At 37.4% G+C, this 19,591-nt stretch overlaps 1 protein-coding gene across 6 annotated transcripts in view; it reads right to left on the bottom strand.

Annotated features, from left to right (window-relative positions):
• Nucleotides 1-6,352: 6,352 nt before the first annotated feature.
• LOC101931899 (translocating chain-associated membrane protein 1-like) overlaps nt 6,353-19,591 on the bottom strand; it is a 47,536-nt gene continuing 34,297 nt past the window's right edge. For 5 of the 6 annotated variants that reach the window (XM_005304624.4, XM_065566673.1, XM_042861126.2 and 2 more), the window contains 4 exons: nt 17,579-17,683; nt 14,153-14,296; nt 11,870-12,030; nt 6,353-9,927 (listed from right to left, as the gene is read on the bottom strand). In XM_005304624.4, the coding sequence (XP_005304681.2) occupies nt 9,854-9,927; nt 11,870-12,030; nt 14,153-14,296; nt 17,579-17,683 (484 nt within the window). In that variant the 3' untranslated portion in view covers nt 6,353-9,853. The remainder of the gene's footprint in view (nt 9,928-11,869; nt 12,031-14,152; nt 14,297-17,578; nt 17,684-19,591) is intronic. The other variant, XM_042861123.2, reaches the window with a different exon arrangement.

Here is a 19,591-nt window from a genome sequence, read left to right as displayed (position 1 = left end):
TCTACAAGTTAAATCTTATTAGTATATGGTGGAAAGGAGAAAATTCCACCTCTAAATTTATATCAGTGTAAATTAGTAATAAACCATTTACCTAATTAAAAAAAACTTAATTTAAATTTTTGTAACATTTAGAGCAACTGGTGACTGTATTCTAGTTAAACAATTCTATTTTATTCATTTTCTATTTCTACTATTGAAAAGTAGCTACCTGTGATAAATCTGGACTACCAATAAGAACAGTGGAAAGCGCTCAGCACCCAGCTTCTGGGAGTCCGACCAATTTAAACTGTCTCAGATTAGAAACCCAGAAATATCCAAAATCATAATTTTTTTTATTAGGTCTAAATATGGAATGGTTTATACATTCTTGATGAGGATAGATCCATTTGCCAATAATATGAGGGTAAGAAGCCTTACTGTAGTAGGCCCTACTAGACTATAATTCAGACAGCAAAGCTGCATGTTATAAATTATATGTATTTTAATTCACATTCTGGCTGAGGATAATTCAGATGCTGTAGAAATATCATTGAGAATTCAAAATTCAATGTAACTATTGTAGATGTATTTTAGAGACTTTCACTGTTTAGAGGTTAAATATGTAAAATCTAAATATTGAAGTATGTTCATCAATATTAATCATGTAATTTACAACAAATGAGCAGACTTGCACCTACATAGAGCTCCATGTAAATGTAGGCGGCCATCTACACTATATAGATTGCCTTAGATTCAGAGATAGGCATAACATTATTTTTATGCATCTTTAAGCCTTAATTGCTTATGTTCTGATTAAGGAATGTATGTGTGAATGTAGGCATATTCCTGGGAATAATGTATACTCCAAATATAAATTTCAATAAAAACACATTTGTGCCTCAACATTACTTGATGAAGCTACAAACTTAGCTTGAGAACACCAGCCAAATTGCCCCCTCAAGAGCACATTAGAAACATCCTTTTCAGAAACAGGGTAAGACTCCCTGCAGCCAGATGAATTAAGGAATGGGTTTCATTTGAAGTACTTTCCAATTCCATAATTGGAAGTAAGTAGAGCCCCACCTTAACTACTTTTCAGGAGGTAAAAGGATGTATAAAAGTAATTACTAAAGAAAGAAAAACAAGATGTCTTTTCAATGATTTATGGTCCTTATGGATAAAGTTACTGAACTCTTGTATATCAAAAGTCCTCAAATACAAGAAAATGGGTTCTCCTTGCCTCCACTGCTAGCAAGGACTGGGGAAGACAGGTCATGAGCCCTTTACAGACTTTCAGTAATTGTACACATGCATCACCTGATAGTGGTAGACCAAATAAGTATCCAGTTCTTAGCTGGAAGTTGATTCCTTTATGTCAGAACCCAAATTGGTTAGAAATAAAATAATTATGAGTTACAAGAATCAATATCCTGATGACTGTTTAGCACCTTCCAAAAGACATAAAATGTTTGCCTACTAGGGTAGTGCTTACTCAGATGAAGTTATCCTTCGTAGAATCAGCTCTGGCTCAGGTGTGTCAACCAAGGGCTATCCAGATACACATACTTTAGGAGGGATGATACTTTATGCTCCTAGAGGCCTGATATTTTGCTCAAAGTTCTGTCAAATGTTAATGAGCAGCTGTATTTATAAATACTATTACACTTTAGGTATTTTAGTATTTAATTTTCCAGTGCTTCAGGAAGGCTCCTGGGGAAAATATTTGATTCAGCTTAAGAGGCAGATCAAGTAGGAATCTAGAAAAAGCTCTAGAACTCCACAGGTCCCAGTAATAAAACCTGCATCTACCTTTCCCTCCTTTATTCCTAAAACATGAGATTTAAATCCCCCCCCCCCCCCCCCCCCAAGACTGCACATTTCCTTAATGTTGCATGGAGGATACTCCTTTAGTTGATTCCACATCCATTCTTAATGTATTACTTAACATGCTTCCTGCAATTTAGAGGGTCTTTTTTTTCCTGGAATCAAACAACTTTCTAAATTGGTCATTTCTTCAAAGTGCAGTTTTGTTGTGAAAAGTGACATTCATTCAATCTACTTTGTGTACAGTAGATTCTATTTGGGCTCATGCATTATTGACAAAATTTAACTATGGTCTGCCTGCAAATTCTATAGCAGGGGTCGGCAACCTATGGCACGCGTGCCAAAGGCGGCACGCGAGCTGATTTTCAGTGGCACTCACATTGCCCGGGTCCTGCTCACGGTCCGGGGGGCTCTGCATTTTAATTTAATTTTAAATGAAGCTTCTAAAACATTTTTAAAACCTTATTTACTTTACATACAATAGTTTAGTTATATATTATAGACTTATAGAAAGAGACCTAAAAACGTTAAAATGTATAAATGGCACGCAAAACCTTAAATTAGAGTGAATAAAAGAAGACTCAGCACACCGCTTCTGAAAGGTTGCCAACCCCTCTTCTATAGTTAGTGCTGCATGAGCCAAAAAGAACCAAATAGATTTCAGGTTGAGGATGGGATTTTCAAAAAAGCCTATGAGCACAATTACAATTGGAAGTCAATGAGTCAGGCTCTTCTTTTTTTGGGGTGGGGGGAGGGAGTCTCACCAGGCATATACTACACTGAGTTAATGTTTGTAAAACACTGTATATATATATATATAGTATTATTTGCATATAGTAATTGGGAAGATGGCACCCCTTTGCATTTGAGTTAGAATTCTCAGAGAGCCTACAATTGTCATGCAGGCATAGTGTAGATGCAGCCTATGCTGATGGAAGTTTTTCTGTTAGTTTAGGAACACCACATCCCCAAACAACATCACCTATGTAGACAGAAGCACTCTTCTATCAACATCACAGCATCTACTCTGGGGCTTTTGTTGGTATAGGTATGTCAGGCAGGGGTGTGTTTTTTCCCCTACATATCTGCAGGGGTCAGACATAACTTTTAAGTTTAAACAAAGCCTAAATATAGACATGCTGCACAGCTGTAAAAATTGCAACTTACCTGCTTTATATTGGTGCAAGTGTGTCTACATAAGGGCTTAGCAGCCATGCATTTGTGTAGCTGCACTTCTGGGGAGTGGTGTGTGGGGAAGGGGAGAAACAAATCTAATGTAGAAAATTCCTCTCAGCTACTGTCTGGACCAGCATAGAAGGATCATTATGTTTACTATGGAGACAGAAGAAAGAGGTGCCTACTGGCAGCAGACGCTAAGCAAAGATTATCAACAGGAAAGAGATAAAATGTTGGAAAAGGAATAAACCCAGATGCACTTTGCATAATTATGTGCACACTTTTTATAATACTTTCTCCATAGACACTGTTAATGCTTTTCAGATGGCTGGACTACTTAATTGACCAAACTACAAAAATCAACTGATTTAGTGTAGTAATAAAACATGGATTTAATGGCAACAAAAAAATTAAATTACAGAATTAAAAAAGTATCATAAATACATATCAAACATTTACAGAATACCAGCAACACTTTCTATGGAGCAAGGTTATTAGACATTTTACCAAGCGAATGAATAATCACTAGTTTACATACATCAGAAAACATAGCTTTTGTGCTATGTTTTACAAACTTAAACAAAAACAAACCAAACAACCAATTACATAAACTTTATAGGGGGCAAAAGTAAAATAACTGATTGTGTTTTAGCACAATTTTAGCCTATAGAGTGGTGGATAAAGTGATGTTTTTAACAGATTTATTTTTCTTGATGCATTAGAAAAAGCAATGCATTTCAGCACTCAAGTAGATTAACTGGAAGAGAACAGACAAATCAGTTAAATTAAATGGAAAGTACAGTTTAACATCAATTAAAAAACCAAGCTTCCATATTTGTTGCAATCAGACAGTTCCACATTAATCATGGTTCATGAGCAATATAATATGGAGTACATTGCTGGTTTAAGTGTAGAGTCAGCTCTACATAAGAATTTTACTGGATAATTGTAAAAAAATTTTAAGACACTATTACAGTTTGTAAACATTACTCTCTTGTTCATGATAGTTAAATCCATAGTTTCAACGTCTGAGGCTTAAAACTAGTAACAAAGAGAGGTTTAACATCTATAGCTTTACCATTTACAGTATTGAGGTCCTTTTTAGCCAACAATTCTCAGTAGTAGCATATATTACATTTTGGGGGGTGGGGAAAGAAGCCAACATTCAGGCAGATTAAGGAATGCATCAGAGTGTATTCCAAGTAGCAATATACCTCCAACTTAACTAGATATAGCAGCCATTCCAATAGATAATGTTGGGAGACAATCAGATGTAGATGATACATTTATAAAAATCATAGTTCATTGCCCCCTCTGCCAAATCATTTAATAGGAAACCCAATTAAATACATTATGTATAGCATGTGAAGTACCACTGCTTCGTTATTTGACAATATTATGCATTTAGAAATTTTTCTCATATACATCTTGGAGCTGGAGAGAAGCAAACTCAAAGAAAATATGTACCATTAGGGCCTGATCCAATTCCTGTTGGGAGTCTTTTTGTTGACTTTAGTAGTTGGATCAGGCCCTGGTTAAAGTACTGTCACAGGAACAGCATCAGTAAATCTGTTCAAAATTTAAAAAATACAAGTTGGTAGCTTAACTTATTTGTACTTACTAGAAAATATCATTGTAACCTTAAAGCAAAACACTGCAGATTAAGCATAACCCTTTCATGTTCTGAGGGTTAAAATAAGAGGATCCAATTTTGGTTTCATAATAAGTTATTTACACAGTAATTTTTTTCTATTTGAAACTGATAAGAGCTTTTAGCAGGTGACTTTACTATGCATGGTCCCCATCCCCAAATAAACCTTCCTTCTGAAGCACTCCTGATGTGCAACTGAAGTCTATAACTAGACAGGACAGAACAGAAAATTGACTGAAATGACTAAAAAGATGATTTATGATTTAAGTAAAATGCTTATGCAAATGAATAGGACTATTCATGGTGTTGTCACAGGACTAGAGTTTTTGCCTCAGATTTTGCACTGAGATCTCATACAACCTCAGCTAAGTCAATGGGGTTGAAGGAAGCATAAATGTAGAACTTGGCCTTTAATGTATTAGAAGTTTATAATACTATTAAAATTAAAAATATCAAACTAGTTTTGTGAAGGTCTGACAAACCTATAAAAACAAGGAAATTCATTATCTGTAATAAAATACATGTTGTTAGTGTATGATCTTAAACACTTTGGGTAACATTTTCAGAAGTGCCTAAGACCCAGATTTTTAAAGATATTTAGACATTTAATTCCCACTGAAATCAGTGGGAATTAGTCAGCTAAATACTTTTAAAAGTTCGGGCCTATATAATTTAGGAATAGAAGGCCCAGATCCTCAAAGATATTTAGGCCTCTAATGCCCCTTGATTACAAAAGGCGTTTGGGGCCTAAATACCTTTGGGTCTCTGGGCACAAGTCCTAAGTGCTCCTAAGGCATTTAGGCACACAGAGAATTCCACTCTTGACACTAATGTGCTTTGAAGATGAAGAGGTAGTATGCACTCCCAACTGTAATCCTGAATTATATATATATTTGAGTTAGGCCCCAATGTAGCAAAGCACTTATGCATGCACATAAGTCTCATTGAAGTCAATGAGAGTTAAGTATGTGCTTTGCAGAATTAGGGTCTTGTTATAGCTTCAGAGATATGGATTAGTTTAGTATTTTGTTAGAAAATGGTTGTTGTTTCAAAGATGGTAGAAGAAGAGGTTGTTGGACAATATTTCCAAAATCAATTGTCAAGCACTTGGGAATTTTTAATTGCTGACCCCTCTCTTATAGCTTCCTCCTAAATATTGTGCTTAATACAAGTACAGGAGTCCTGAAAGTGTCACAAAGTTTCTTCCCACCGTGGAACAAAACCATGTGTGAATTTTTGTTTGGCAGTGTAAAATGAATTCAAGACAGGCTGCAGTGTACAGAGATGGGGTTCTTATTTTTGAAGATTGTTAAAATTACTCTTTCAAATACAATAAAATTATTATTAGGTGGGTGAGGGCTTTGTACTCATAATCAAAAGGGAACATTAGTACAGTTATTTATTAGTCTTACTAGTATCCTAGCTTCTACTCCCCTAACCCATAATCTTCCCTTCCCTTACCTACATGTTCAAATCAGGTAGGAAAAACAACAAACCACCACTCCAAAAAACAAACAGCAACAAAAACTAAAAACAGAACTAATCAGTCTACATATTAACCTACAAGGAATTTTGAACAATAAGATCAAGTTACTATTTTTAGTCATTACCAATTCCAGTCATCACACAAGTCCCTGCCTCAGAACAACCAGCTCAGATGTGAATAAGCCATATCCCTCCCATCCCCAACTTTCCATCTTCCATCATTTGACATTCCAAACAGTGCAACAGTCACTAAAATATATGTAGAATTACATTGTAAAGTTGTAAAAACACACTGCATTAAGTGCAAAGAATTTTTTTTTTTTTGCTGCAAGTTGTTTAAAGTTTACTGAAATATCTTAATATTAAGGCACAGGCCTAGTTCATTTCACGCATTTTGATATTCCACAGTGAGCATCCAAAAATGCAATGGAATGACAAAAAACAATGATTTTTACCTTTAAAAGAAATAGTGGGAGTTTCTCTCATGCTACAAGACTGAGATTCCTATCTTTATTTTACAGATATTATATGTGCGTATGAACACAGTATCCATACACACAATAGTTATATGCCAAGGACACTTTAAATGTTTCACTTAAATTATTTGACTTCAGAAGCGTAAATTCCTTAAAGTGTCCATTATGTATGACATGCAACAAGAATAGCATTCAAGTACATTCTGTTCAGTGAATTAATAGGCAGTGTGCTAGAAATGTACTTTTCCATAATATTGAAGGGAAAAAGATTGGGGCTAAGTTTTTGAGAAAAACAGGACCCTAAAATTAAGTTACCACTTAGGCTCCTAAATAAGTGGCCAGATTTTGAAGAGTGTTAAATCCTCTGTAGTGCCCATAATGGGAATCTGGCTACTTAATTGTAACTGCTGGACGTTCCACACTTTTGAAAATCTGGCCAGTTTTTAGGTGCATAAGTATAGATATAGGAGCCTAAAATTAGGCTTTTTTTTTTTTTTAAATCTTTGTCTGAATGCTTTTGCGATGGATGGGGGGGGGGAAGGAAAATGTTTTTATTCAAGAAAATGTTTGCATCAGTAATGTAAAAGCAATATAACTTTTATCCTGTATTCACAGTGTCCTTAGTGTAGGAATTCCCTTCTCAGGGTAAAAGTTTTTTTACCTATATAATAACTAGTCTTTGGCCATTTCAGCTGGAAAGTGGCCCAAAACCTAAATGTATGGTATACTTACATGTGCAGTTATTTATCAGTGAAAGCATTGTCTTGTGAGCAGTATGATAGAGAGACTAAGCAGGTCACACCAAAACTGCTCATAAGATGATACTTTTATCAAATGAGGCATTCATGATTATACAAATACGTTTATTAAAATTGTTAAAAAAATATATATTTTAGTTCCATGGTAAACATTTTTAGTAGAAATGTACAGGTTTATGAGAAATCACATATGATACTCCTACATACCATTTGCACATGGGAACAGTTAGGGCAAATTAGAAAATGGGTTCATAAGACTTAAATAGCATTAGATATACCAGTCACGACTATGTAGGTAACTTACAAAAATATCAGTAGCCTTATCATAGTCAAACAAGTGCTTAGATCAACATGGCAACACCTAAGATGGCTCAAGGGATTGGTAATACGATATGAAACCTTTAGTCTCTCACTCACTTGCTTTTCACAGAAGTGTGGCCAGGAGTCAGGTGTGATTCATTCGCTGGACTAGGAATTAGGAATCCTGATTTCTACTCCCAGAGGCAGTGATCCTCAGTGTGTCCTTGGACAAGTCACTTAATCTGTCAGTTTCTTATATACTGAGAACACTGCTACTTACCTACCTTTCTGGAGGGTTATGAGGATTTATGCTTGTAAGGTGCTTTGAACATAAGTGGCAAATACTGTTTAATCGAGTGTAGCTTAGGTGAACACGCCAAAAACTGTTTCTACTGTATGTGAATACATGGGTCTATCTGAAATGAATAGGTGGTCAATAGCCAGTTTCTAGAGGGAGAAATTGGATAAATGCAGCTGAACTTTTTACAAGTGGCCCCTCAGTCCTACTAAATTCTGCTTCACTTCACTAAAAAAAGACTGCACTGCTTCAAGAAACATAAGATAGAACCTGGGTAGCCAGTGCAGGGAGGGAGGAAGGGAGGGAGGGATGGAAGGGAGAAATAGTATTAAAGAAAAACCTACATATGGATAAATTTTAAATAACTTCTTTCAAGAAAGTTGTAAATATATTTTGTGGCATGAACATGTAAGAAATTGTAAACCTTCTTCCTAAATCGTAACCACAGACACTTCAGAACATGTGACAATGTAATTTAATGCACCTCTCTAGTGTTTTATGCACCCAAGGCATATATTATAAAGTCAGCTCTACTGCATAAATTAACTGTTTTCTGAACAGAATTTTGTGTGCCGGAGAAATAGGATCCAATTGGCTGAAAGGATGGCAAGTAGTACAAGAAGCCATGCAAAACTGATGCCACTGGTTGGGGATAAGAAGCCTATAATGCAGTGTTTACTAGACCACTTAATTATACCAGCATCAGACCTTATTACTTCTGAAAAGACATACTGAAATGGTCTACAAATTTAAATATGAATCATATCTAAAATAGTATTTAAGTAATGAGCATCTTAATAGCTTCATGGAGATATAAAAACTTAAATCTGAATTTGAAACCAAAATAAGTGGCTGCCTAACGCAGGTAATTAAAAATCTTAGCACCTTTAAAAAAAAATTGCAGCTACAGAAAATAGATTTCCTGAACTCAACTTCATAGTCTTTATGAAAAAGCTATGTGTAACTTTCAAACAGGTCAGTGCCAAAATTAAAGAAAAATTACCAGGGGTAAATTTTCACAAGATTTGGCCATGGGGTAAAATGCTGGTCTCACTAAAATCTATGACATCTTTGCCACTTCTTTCAATGGCACCAGGTTTTCACCCGAGATGTTTAATTGGCAACTTGTTTCTAAACAAGACATTATAATCTATTTCAAAACTCCCTATGTACACTGGCAATTCTGCAAGGTGACTGCATCCAATAATCTGTGTGTCTAACTAAAATATCACAATCACCTAAGAGGAAGTTAGGTATATTAAGTCAGAATTTGATGAGCATGTTCTATAAATCAAGTTTTATATAATCTTTGAAGGGAAATAGATGTCATTTGCTCTTCTTTTTTTTTTGCCATGCTAACATGTATTTCAGACATACTGTACTATCTCTTACTTCAATATCAGAATGTGATAAAAAGTAGTCTGTTGTGCAAAAGTTTAAAGTTAAACATACACGGTCAGATATTTTTGGCCCAGAATTTAGGTTTTGTAAAACCACTGGTTTTCTAAACCATAATATTAATGAAAATGTTTCCAACTTTTTTTAAAATTCCAAATAAACAGATTGTTTAGATTGAAATATTCCCCTGAAACCTCTGTCACTCAAATATTGCAGAATTGTGCTACTAAGAGCCAGAAAGTGCAAGTGATTTGTCTATTTTCTTGTCCAAATTGAGTGAAACTGAAAGAGGTAAATACTAATTGTAAAGTAAATAGATTAAAAGTGACCAGTTTTCATAGTAAGTTATGTATTAATAAAAAAAATTGTTTAAAATATATTTTAACTTGATAGTGTCCATTTAAATCATAACAAGACAGACAAATAGCCTATGATTCTGCAGTGACAGATTATATTTTTTAATCACAGTCTTCTGTCAATATGTTGTCTTCTGATTTTAGCTTCCATCTCATAATGCTTTTGATTTTCTTGTTCTGGGTGATGCTCCATCTTCTAATTTTACTGCTCCATTGACAAAGTTAGCTGAAATTTTAAAACAGGGAAAGCTAAAAGTACAGGTAATACGCTATTTGCCTCTGCAGAATGAAAAACAAAAAGTTAATATGCAAACCTAAAAATGTCAGATGACAATATTCAACACTTAATGTAGGCAAAGCTCTGGGGCCTTCCAGTAGAGACGTGGAACAAGGTAATGTTTTGAAGGACTTATAGAATACTTACCTCCTAACTCTCCCTATCATTCCTTTTGCCAGTGGAGGATGGAACCTGAAGATTTTGTTTTACTATAGTTGTGTGTGAATTATCAATGCTAACACAATAAAAGTCTATGGTAACCTACGATATTTGTCCTCTAATATTAAAATCTTGTGCAGTCACTGCGAATCAATCTGTATGCATTAACTTCAACCTAGCCTGGATCCCTCTATTTAGGGCTTGAAAAATCCACTCACTCTAAGTAAGTGGGAAGCTTGACCTGGGGATTTAGGGGACCACTACCATCAGCTTCAGCAGAATCTAAGATTTAAACAAACCAAACCAAAACACCCCCCCCCCACACACACACATTTCTAGAATTTATAATTGTAAGGGTAAGTGTAAACCAATGCAGTGTCATCCTCCTGCACCTACAGACATTCAACCTCTCCTGGTCATTGATTTTCCCACCCGCAGCAGAGTGTGAAGTCCACAGGATTATAGTTTCACTGCTGCTATTTAGAATACTGTGGGCAGCTGTGAAGCTCAAGAACAGTGTCAATTTCATGCTTCTGTATGGAAAAACAATGAAGAGCAGCAGTGAAGTTATCCATAGGAGAAAAAGAGAAGGATCCACAAGGCTGGAGGAGGAGTAGAGAAGCAGACACACTTCTTTTACAGCAGTTTGAAGGCTCTGAAAGGTAGTGGAGAGTAAAAGCTGCTTCTCCAACACCCATTAAGATCAATGGGAGTATTTCCATCGACTTCCAGGGGCACTGGATTATGTGCTTAGTAGTATATCTAAATCTGAAGTACCACAGCCCCTTAGGTACAGAAAGATACGAACAAGGGAGCTCCCAAAAGGGGTCCAGGGACCGCATCCTGGTAGAAATTCCAGCAACTGGTAATAGGCTTCTCATCAGAGCACTGTACTGGATCTTATGGGTGAAGACTCCCAGTCTACTTCTGCCAAATAGGGTTAGTCCTCCTATTAGTAGATGTAATTTTCTTCCAAATCTTGCCTATGCGATACAATAGGGTATCTTTGTTCACTACAGGTCTCCCAGTGATTACAATTTAATTTCACAGTAGTAGGTTTTTTGGTTTTTTTTGTTTGTTTGTTTGTTTTTTAAATAAAGGGTCCAATTGTCACTATAGAAAGAAGTCTCTGTGATTTGGTGTAGAATTTAGAAGAGTAAGTGACAGCAATTTGTTAATTACCTAAAATTCAATAAAAATAGAATTTATGGTCATCAAGAAAAAATGGCCACCTTAAAAGCCTCACTAATCAGAATAAAATAGACAACATACAGTTTTTTTTAAGCATTCAAAAAGATGAATTCTAAAGTGCTATTACAATTTTAAGATAATTTTTTTTAAACTTTTCAACCTAGTAATATGCAGAAATTGTGGAGTCTGTATCTGTGCAGAGTTCTGTAAAGGACATCAACTCTAGAAAGAGCATTAGCTCTGTGGGCTTTTGTTAATTTTGGTTTTTATTATAATGCAGTATTCTCTCTCTGCTGGCTTGAGTTAGCAACATGCAATACAGCGTACCATGAGTAAATATGTTTTGATGCAGACTATTTTCTAACTTTGAGGAAGCTAAAAATGACATCTATTTTCACCATATAATAAGAAATGGACCACACATTAGCTGCCTTGGGAACTGATACAAGGAAAATACAAAAAGATTTCAAGAACAAATCGAGCATAAAAATATTTATTTTTATCTGAAGTGACTAAAAAAAAAAAAAAAAAACCTACTGACCTCTGTTTGGTTCTTTTTTTGTTGATTTGCTCTTTGTGCAAGTTATTTTTTTCTTAGGAATCTGGTTCTGGATGTGCTCTCTCCATTTCTTTAGCTGGAAATTTATAAATTTCCACATCATCCAGGCCTGTGTTAGACAAATTGCAGCCAAGCAACTAATCCTAAAAGATTTCAGATTAAAATAAGAAGTTAGATAAAAGTTTCAACTATACATTGTTACAGAGCAAAGCAGCATCAAATGTCCATTTTAAAAAGTTGCTGATCACTCTTAGAAAAGACAGTTATCTTTTCCATAACTGGTGTTCTTTGAATCATAGAATCATAGAATATCAGGGTTGGAAGGGACCTCAAGAGGTCATCTAGTCCAACCCCCTGCTCAAAGCAGGACCAATTCCCAACTAAATCATCCCAGCCAGGGCTTTGTCAAGCTGGGCCTTAAAAACCTCCAAGGAAGGAGACTCCACCACCTCCCTAGGTAACGCATTCCAGTGCTTCACCACCCTCCTAGTGAAATAGTGTTTCCTAATATCCAACCTGTACCTCCCCCCACTGCAACTTGAGACCATTGCTCCTTGTTCTGTCATCTGCCACCACTGAGAACAGCCGAGCTCCATCCTCTTTGGAACCCCCCTTCAGGTAGTTGAAGGCTGCTATCAAATCCCCCCTCATTCTTCTCTTCTGGAGACTAAACAATCCCAGTTCCCTCAGCCTCTCCTCATAAGTCATGGGCTCCAGACCCCTAATCATTTTTGAGATGTGTTGCTCATGTTCATTCAACTTAAGTGTGTGTGTTCGCCACATGCACCGGTGCCAGAAGTTTTTCCCTCAGCAGTATCCATAGGGGACCAGCTCCAGCGCCCCCTGGAGCCACGGATGGGGACTGGTGCCGGCCAGTGGATGGTCCCATTGGGGCGCTGCATACCAAGGTACGCAGCACCTAGTTGGAGTGTTGCTCTGGTGCTGGGGTGAGGGCCGACTCCATAAGGAGCGCTCTTAAACAAATATCGCTCTCCTTCTTAGTCCTTGGCTCGAAGGACTTGCAAATTTTGCACTTCTCACTAATGTGCCCTTTGCCCAAGCAACGCAGACAATTGCTGTGTGGATCACTAATGGGCATTGGCCTCTTGCAGCGATCACAGGCTTTAAGCCTGGAGACCAGGGCATGCCCCATCCTGAGGCAAAGTCCCGTTTGGGACCTACGAAGTCTCTAACTATAGCTAAGGAATTTATAAACACTAACAGAAAACTATATGCACTAGAATACAAGAGATAACTTCCATACGAATGAGCAGCAACAGCACTGGCTGAAGCAGCAACAGTTCCAGCACTGTCACTGGCGGCAAGAATGAACTGAGGGTGGGGGAAACTGGCAGCGCCCTATATACCGCGTGCGCGCCACTCCAAGGGGCGCCAGAGCCAGTCCCCTACGGATACCGCTGAGGGAAAAACTTCCGGCACTGGTGCATGTGGCAAGCACACACACCTAAGTTGAATGGACATGAGCAAGCACTCGAACAAGAACTTAAACCTCTCACGCTGATGGAAACCAGATGTGGCCAAGGATCACATCTAAGACAGGGCATATAGTCTGCATTAAATAAATGGGAGCTACAGGTAAGTACACCAGGGGAAGTATCCAGGCTTATCAAGGAAATATAACAGACAGCCTTCAGTAGCTAGTACCAAATTGTACAGTTGCTGCCTCCTCTGCCAAGTGATCTAAGAATGAGATTTAGTGATGACAAAGCAAATTCAATTTCCCTTCCACCTACTGAATGAACAGATTGTTGAAATGCAGGTTAAACAGCGGAGCTCCCGGTGAAAAATTAATGTGACTTCAAAAATGAGCAAGCAAGAATGAACATGTTAGAAGATTGCTTGGGTTTTCCTAAAGAGTTGTTGATCAAAAATGAAAGCATTGATATCTCAAAATTACAGTATGGTCATAATGGCCACAGGGAAAGTTTAAAGCAAAAGCTCACACGATGTTATGCAGGATCCTTTGCACAGCAGTCATATTAATTCAATTATAAAAACACCGATAAAGAAAAACAAAGAGATTTCTTATGTTTAGCATGGATTTTGTAATAGCAGTCCCTGCTTTGTGGAGAAGGAAAAAAAAAAAAAAAAGACAACAAAAAATTCTTCCACCCCAAAATCCTGGGAAAAAAGCCACCCAGGAAAATTCTCCATCAAAAGGTCTACCATCTTGGATAGGTATATTAAAGGCAGTCTGAAAGTGTCACTTTACTCAAACATGAATGTCTACTAGCTTTTTTATACCTCACAGTGAGTACATTGAAGTTTCCGTCTGCTATGGAAAAACCTGGATTCTCTACTCTTGCCAAACCAAATCCAAATGTGAGCACAGATAAGGTTAGGGTCAAAAGACGAGCCATTACAAACAGTAAAGCCCAAAGGGTAAATCTGAAAAGGAAATAATAAAATTAATGTGTCTTCTCCCTTCGTCCACCACTTTTCAACTTGGTTAACTGTACAAGTTCTATTAAGCTTCCTTGAGCACTGAAATTGAAGCTAAAAAGGAAAGGTATATTGAGATGAACAACAGTTACAGGAATATTACATCTAGTTCTCCACCCACATCAGTGAATTCTGCCCTCCCGTCCATATACACTCAATTATGCCTCAAATAAAACTTTTCTTTTCCAATATAGAAGTTAAATTTTATTTTCAAAAGCGTGCTTAGAAATTTCCAAATTTGGGGTATATAATAGCAATTAAATGTATTGCCACATGGAATGCCAAATCTGGGTGCTGAGTTCATTGTGAATTTCCCTGACCCAGAAACAGGGTAAAGGCAGAAAGTACATGTCAGATTGATATTCATGCTGTAAATTATATGCGAGATAGCAAGGACATTATAAAACCATAGAGATGACTAGACCAATAATACACCGAGATTAAATGGATAAAAAATAAGTGGTTGGGAGGACAAAGGCAGATTATTACAGCAAGAAGTGTACAGGTTAGGAAGGTAGTGGCGGGAGGCGGGGAAGAGGAAATATGGAATTGCAAGCTAATGGGATCAGTACTGAAGCACTACCTTTCTCCTTTGTAGGTAACTTAGAGCAAAGTGATATCATTTTAATATCCAAGCTTGCAGAGAACAAAAAAATTTGGTGGATAAATACTGAAAAGGACAATGAAAAGTTACAAGCATCTATTATGAATTTCCCAACTATTTTTCTTTTTAATTTTTAGTTGGCTGTAAGATAAGATCTCCATTATTTTAAAACATTAGCATATTTCAGTTAAAACACAATTAAAATAAAAAAAGTTAGATAAATAACTAAACTTTAAGTCTTCCTCCATATCTCCTCACCAATCCTCATCCTATATACTGGAGGTCCTCAATATAGCCATCACTAGAGACACTGTTGAAGCCAAGAGCTGGAATCTGAGAGGTGAGCCCAAAGGAAAAAAAAAAAAAAAAAAAAAACCACTACCATTCCTTGTCCCACATCCATCCCAGTAGCCAGGACCAAGAATTTAAGCTTCTCCAGCATGTAGCAATTTTGGGAGGTAAGTAGAGATTACTGACTGATTTACTTTCTGAATGCTACTGTCTCAGTGAGGATTGATCAGATCTCTCACAGAAGTCAGTAAGGGAGAAATTCACCTATTACCAATTTGGAGAGCAAAAGCTTTGGTTTCTAACCAGTTGAACAGGAGGTGGCCTACTGAGATGGTTACACTTAATCTAGGAGAATACCACGACAACATAAACTATAGAAAGCAGTTCTCATTAAAGATTTTAGCAGTACAGAAGTTTTTCATGCTACTTAATTATTGGACAAAAACTAGAACTATTTTCAAAATGAAAAGTGCATTCAGAATCTCAATTCAAAACACAGCTTGTTAAATTAATCTCAAACTTAAAAAGAAAAATACCCAACATTCCTATACTCAGCCTGTGACAGTTCAAGCAGAAGTTGTTGGGTTTTTTTTCTCCTAGAAAAATAAGCCAAGGTTTTTGGAAAGCTATGAGAGTGGAAATTTATAACCTTAAATATGAAGTCACTAATAGCCTGGAAGCCCATGTGGAGAAATGGCTCTTGATGGGGGTTTATTGTTCAAGATTATAATAAACAGCAATATTTTAGTTCTCCTAAAACACTCAAAATGCTTCTCTAACTCATCTTTTAAGGAGATAGGTTTCCATTCCTTATTATTATTTAAGATTATGGTAGCACCCAAAGAATGATAAGTATTTCCTAATCAGAGGAAGACTGTCCCTATCCTGAAGAACACATTGTTTAATCAGACAGAAGGGGGAGTACAACATATTCTTTGTATTATAGTAGTGGCCAGATGTCCTTATCAGTATTGCAGTCCTGTTACATTGGGTGCTACACAAATAAAAGTAGATAGGGTCCCTGGTCTAGAGAGCTTATGGCCTAAGATGAACAACATATTAAAAAAATAGGGAAAAAGAGAGTTGTTTGTTTGTTTTTACTTTATTTGCATTAATAAATATTGACTTTCTCCAAATGACCTTCAGCCTAATTATTTAAATGCTGGTGTTAGGAGTTGAAACAGAAACAGGTCTTGGGAAGAGATATGGAGAAGAGGGTAGTAGTCTTACAGATTATTTCAAAGAGGACAGTGTATGCATAAGAGGCTGTGTGGAAGAAAGCAAGATAACATTTGTAGAAGTCTCACATGAATGGGCAGTCAAGTCTTGTACAGCTGGGAGTGTGGAGGGAGAAACTACAAGAGACAGGAGTGGAAAAGTGGAGCAGAATTGCGAACAGACATGAAGGTTGAGATTTGAGTAAAGTGTTCAGATTGATGCAGAACACCCCTCTTCTTAGTTACATACTTCTTTCTCATAAGTTTCATCTTCCTCCCCTTTGCTCACACACAAAGTTCACTTCCTCCACCCTCATTCTACAAACCAGTCCTCTTGTCTTTCCCCTTCCCAGCTTCGATGCAATTGTCCTTATAACTCTACATCTCAAAATAAGTGAGCAATTCACTCAAGATATAGAATAAACAATTTTACTTTATATGCTGTTCGAAACGGTTGCCTTCCACAAATTATAAGTATTTTACTTTCTCTTCCTGTCCATCCCTTGCAAAGAAGGGGCAGAATATAAAACTGATAATGCATAGACTGATTTTTTTCCTATTATAAAAGTAATGCACATTGTTTAGATTGTTTGGGCATTTATTACTATAAAATACTGGTATAATTCTGTCAGTTCTTTTGTATTGGTTTACAATAATGAACAAAGTTCAAAAACACAAATAGATTCTGAGAGAGGTGTAATGATTTTAGTGTCCATATTACTTTTATTCTAAGGTGCACTTGTTTTTAAAATATAGATCTCCATAAATATATTTGCAGTTAAAAATATATTGGAGCAGGTAGGCATTTACAACAGAGATGGCTAACATGTACCCAAGACATGATTTTAACAAATATTACTTGAAAAATTATTACGATCATGAAGTGACAGATCAGTTTCCTTGATTCTACATAATGACACTGGAGCTCTCATGGAATGCCAATCAAATAGTAATATTGGGATCACAGATATAGCTTAGGATGTGTGATGTCCAAACATTTGCTTTTTATATTACGTGCACACAAACACATTTATGCCAATAGAAATTGCAATAGAGCTCTGAAAATTAAACGCAGAGGTAGTAAAATAAAAGTAAGATAGTACATGCAAAATTTACCCTTTCTGCTTGTTTTCATCACTGAAGTAGAAAAGACGTGAGGCATGAAAAATGAGCTCCACTAGATAGTGAGGTACCAGCAAAATTAGCCCCAGACGTTGAAGGCTGTAACGGAAAATGAAGGTTATTTATTTGTAACAGAGATTTTTCAAGATGGCCCTATATATTCACACTTGTGGGTATTGTGCTGTCTTATCGTAAAACCTTCTTCTAGCAGTGCCAGCTTGAATGCTCCCACTCCTACTCCTACCCACCTCCTCAGCATCACAACATATCCAAAACAAAGATAAGGGATAGAGCACCCTCATCATCTCAATTCCTTCTACCACAAAGCCAGAGACACAGAATAAACAAATATTCTGACAGAGAGGGGAAGACAACAGGAAATGTGAATAGGCAGAGCTCTTTTGAAGAACCTTGATTACAAGTAACCTTCATTTCTTCTTTGAGTGGCTCTGCATATTCCCACTTATGGAACAGACTGATAAGCAGTGCTGAGACTAACCTAGCGGTGGACCCAGAGTCCTAGTTGAATAGAGACAAGCACTACTTTGCCAAATCCAGCATTTGCCTTAGAAGCCAAGTCCAGAGCATAGTGCTTAGTGAAAGTTTGCATCAAAGTCCAGATTGTAGTTTGCAAGTTTCAGCAACAGACACCTACCTAAGACAAGCAAAGGAGGTAGCCACACCTGTCTAGTGGTCTAATTGCAGCAGATACAAGAATTTTTGCCAGTATGTAGCATTCAGTAATGCATTGTTTAATCCACCAAGAAATAGTTTGGGAAGAAATCATATACCCCTTATCATTCTTGGTATAAGACATAACCAATCTAGATGATATACAAAATATTGGTGGTCTTGGTGCCACTAGATGGGACAGAACACCACACCCAGAAGGGTGTGTGTTACACAGGGGTCTCTCCTGCACAGACCAGTGCCCTTGAACTGTCAAATGGAGAGGCTCCCCCCAACTTTTGTTTGATGCAACTGAAGTTACTGTCAGGGATGACTGGAGCACTGAACTGTACACCTCGGAGCATATTCGCCCTGACTGACCACCATTCTAGAGAGAGACTATAACATTCCGAGGCATGGTGATCAACATCTGAAGGCTATTCTGGCTTGGTCTGTAGACATGAGATATCCAATAATGCACAGTCTCATTATCAGACAAGCAAATGGAGTCACAAAATGTAGTGGCTGCCATAAAGACCAAAAGACCCAAGAAGAATTTCATTCTCCGAGAGGAACACTGTCAAATCTTTTACATATGCTTGCTCATTTTGAGAAATATGTCCTCTGGGAGAAAAGCTCCCCCTTCCACAGAATGCACTGTGGACCCTATAAAGGGAATCCTTTTAAAGGGGCAGAGAATTGACTTTGGCAGTAGAAAAGTAGCCTGAGATTTGAAAAGAGATTGATTGTGAAGACAATATGGCTTAACAGGTCCTCATGCACAATGCCTCTCAGTAGCCAGTTATCCAGATAGGGATAATGAAAATACCCCGATTGCTCAGATGAGTCCCTACCACAAAGAGGTATTTTGTAAAAACCTTGGGCATCATGGAGAGGCCAAATGGAAGCATCTTGTACTGGAAATGATTCCCAGCCACTATAAATCAAAAGGTACTTGGAATGATGGTGATTAACAGAAATATAAAAATATACATCCTTTAGATAGAGAGTTGTGAACTGTAGCAGGGTGGACATCCGCTCCTGCCCTGAGGGGTTTGGAACAGCCCTGGGAGAAGGCTGGGGCAGGGAAGCAGCTACTGGGCTGATTGGGGAAGTAGCGGCACCTGGGCCATGCCCCAATCAGAACCCAGCTGGCCTGTATAAAGAGGCTGGGAGCCAGGAGCTCACAGTCTCTCTTTGCCTTCAGATAGAGAAGGGCCTGGCTGCAGGAAGCAGAGACAGGGTACCTGAGGGGAGCAGGGCTGGGGAAAGGCTGAGGAGCTGGGGAGCTCCAGCCTGGAAAGCCCCAGGCTGCGGCCTAGGAGAAAGCCAAGGGGT

Source organism: Chrysemys picta, chromosome 13, assembly GCF_011386835.1.
Source record: "Chrysemys picta bellii isolate R12L10 chromosome 13, ASM1138683v2, whole genome shotgun sequence".
NCBI lineage: Eukaryota > Metazoa > Chordata > Testudines > Emydidae > Chrysemys > Chrysemys picta.
This window is presented reverse-complemented; position numbering and strand designations above follow the sequence as displayed.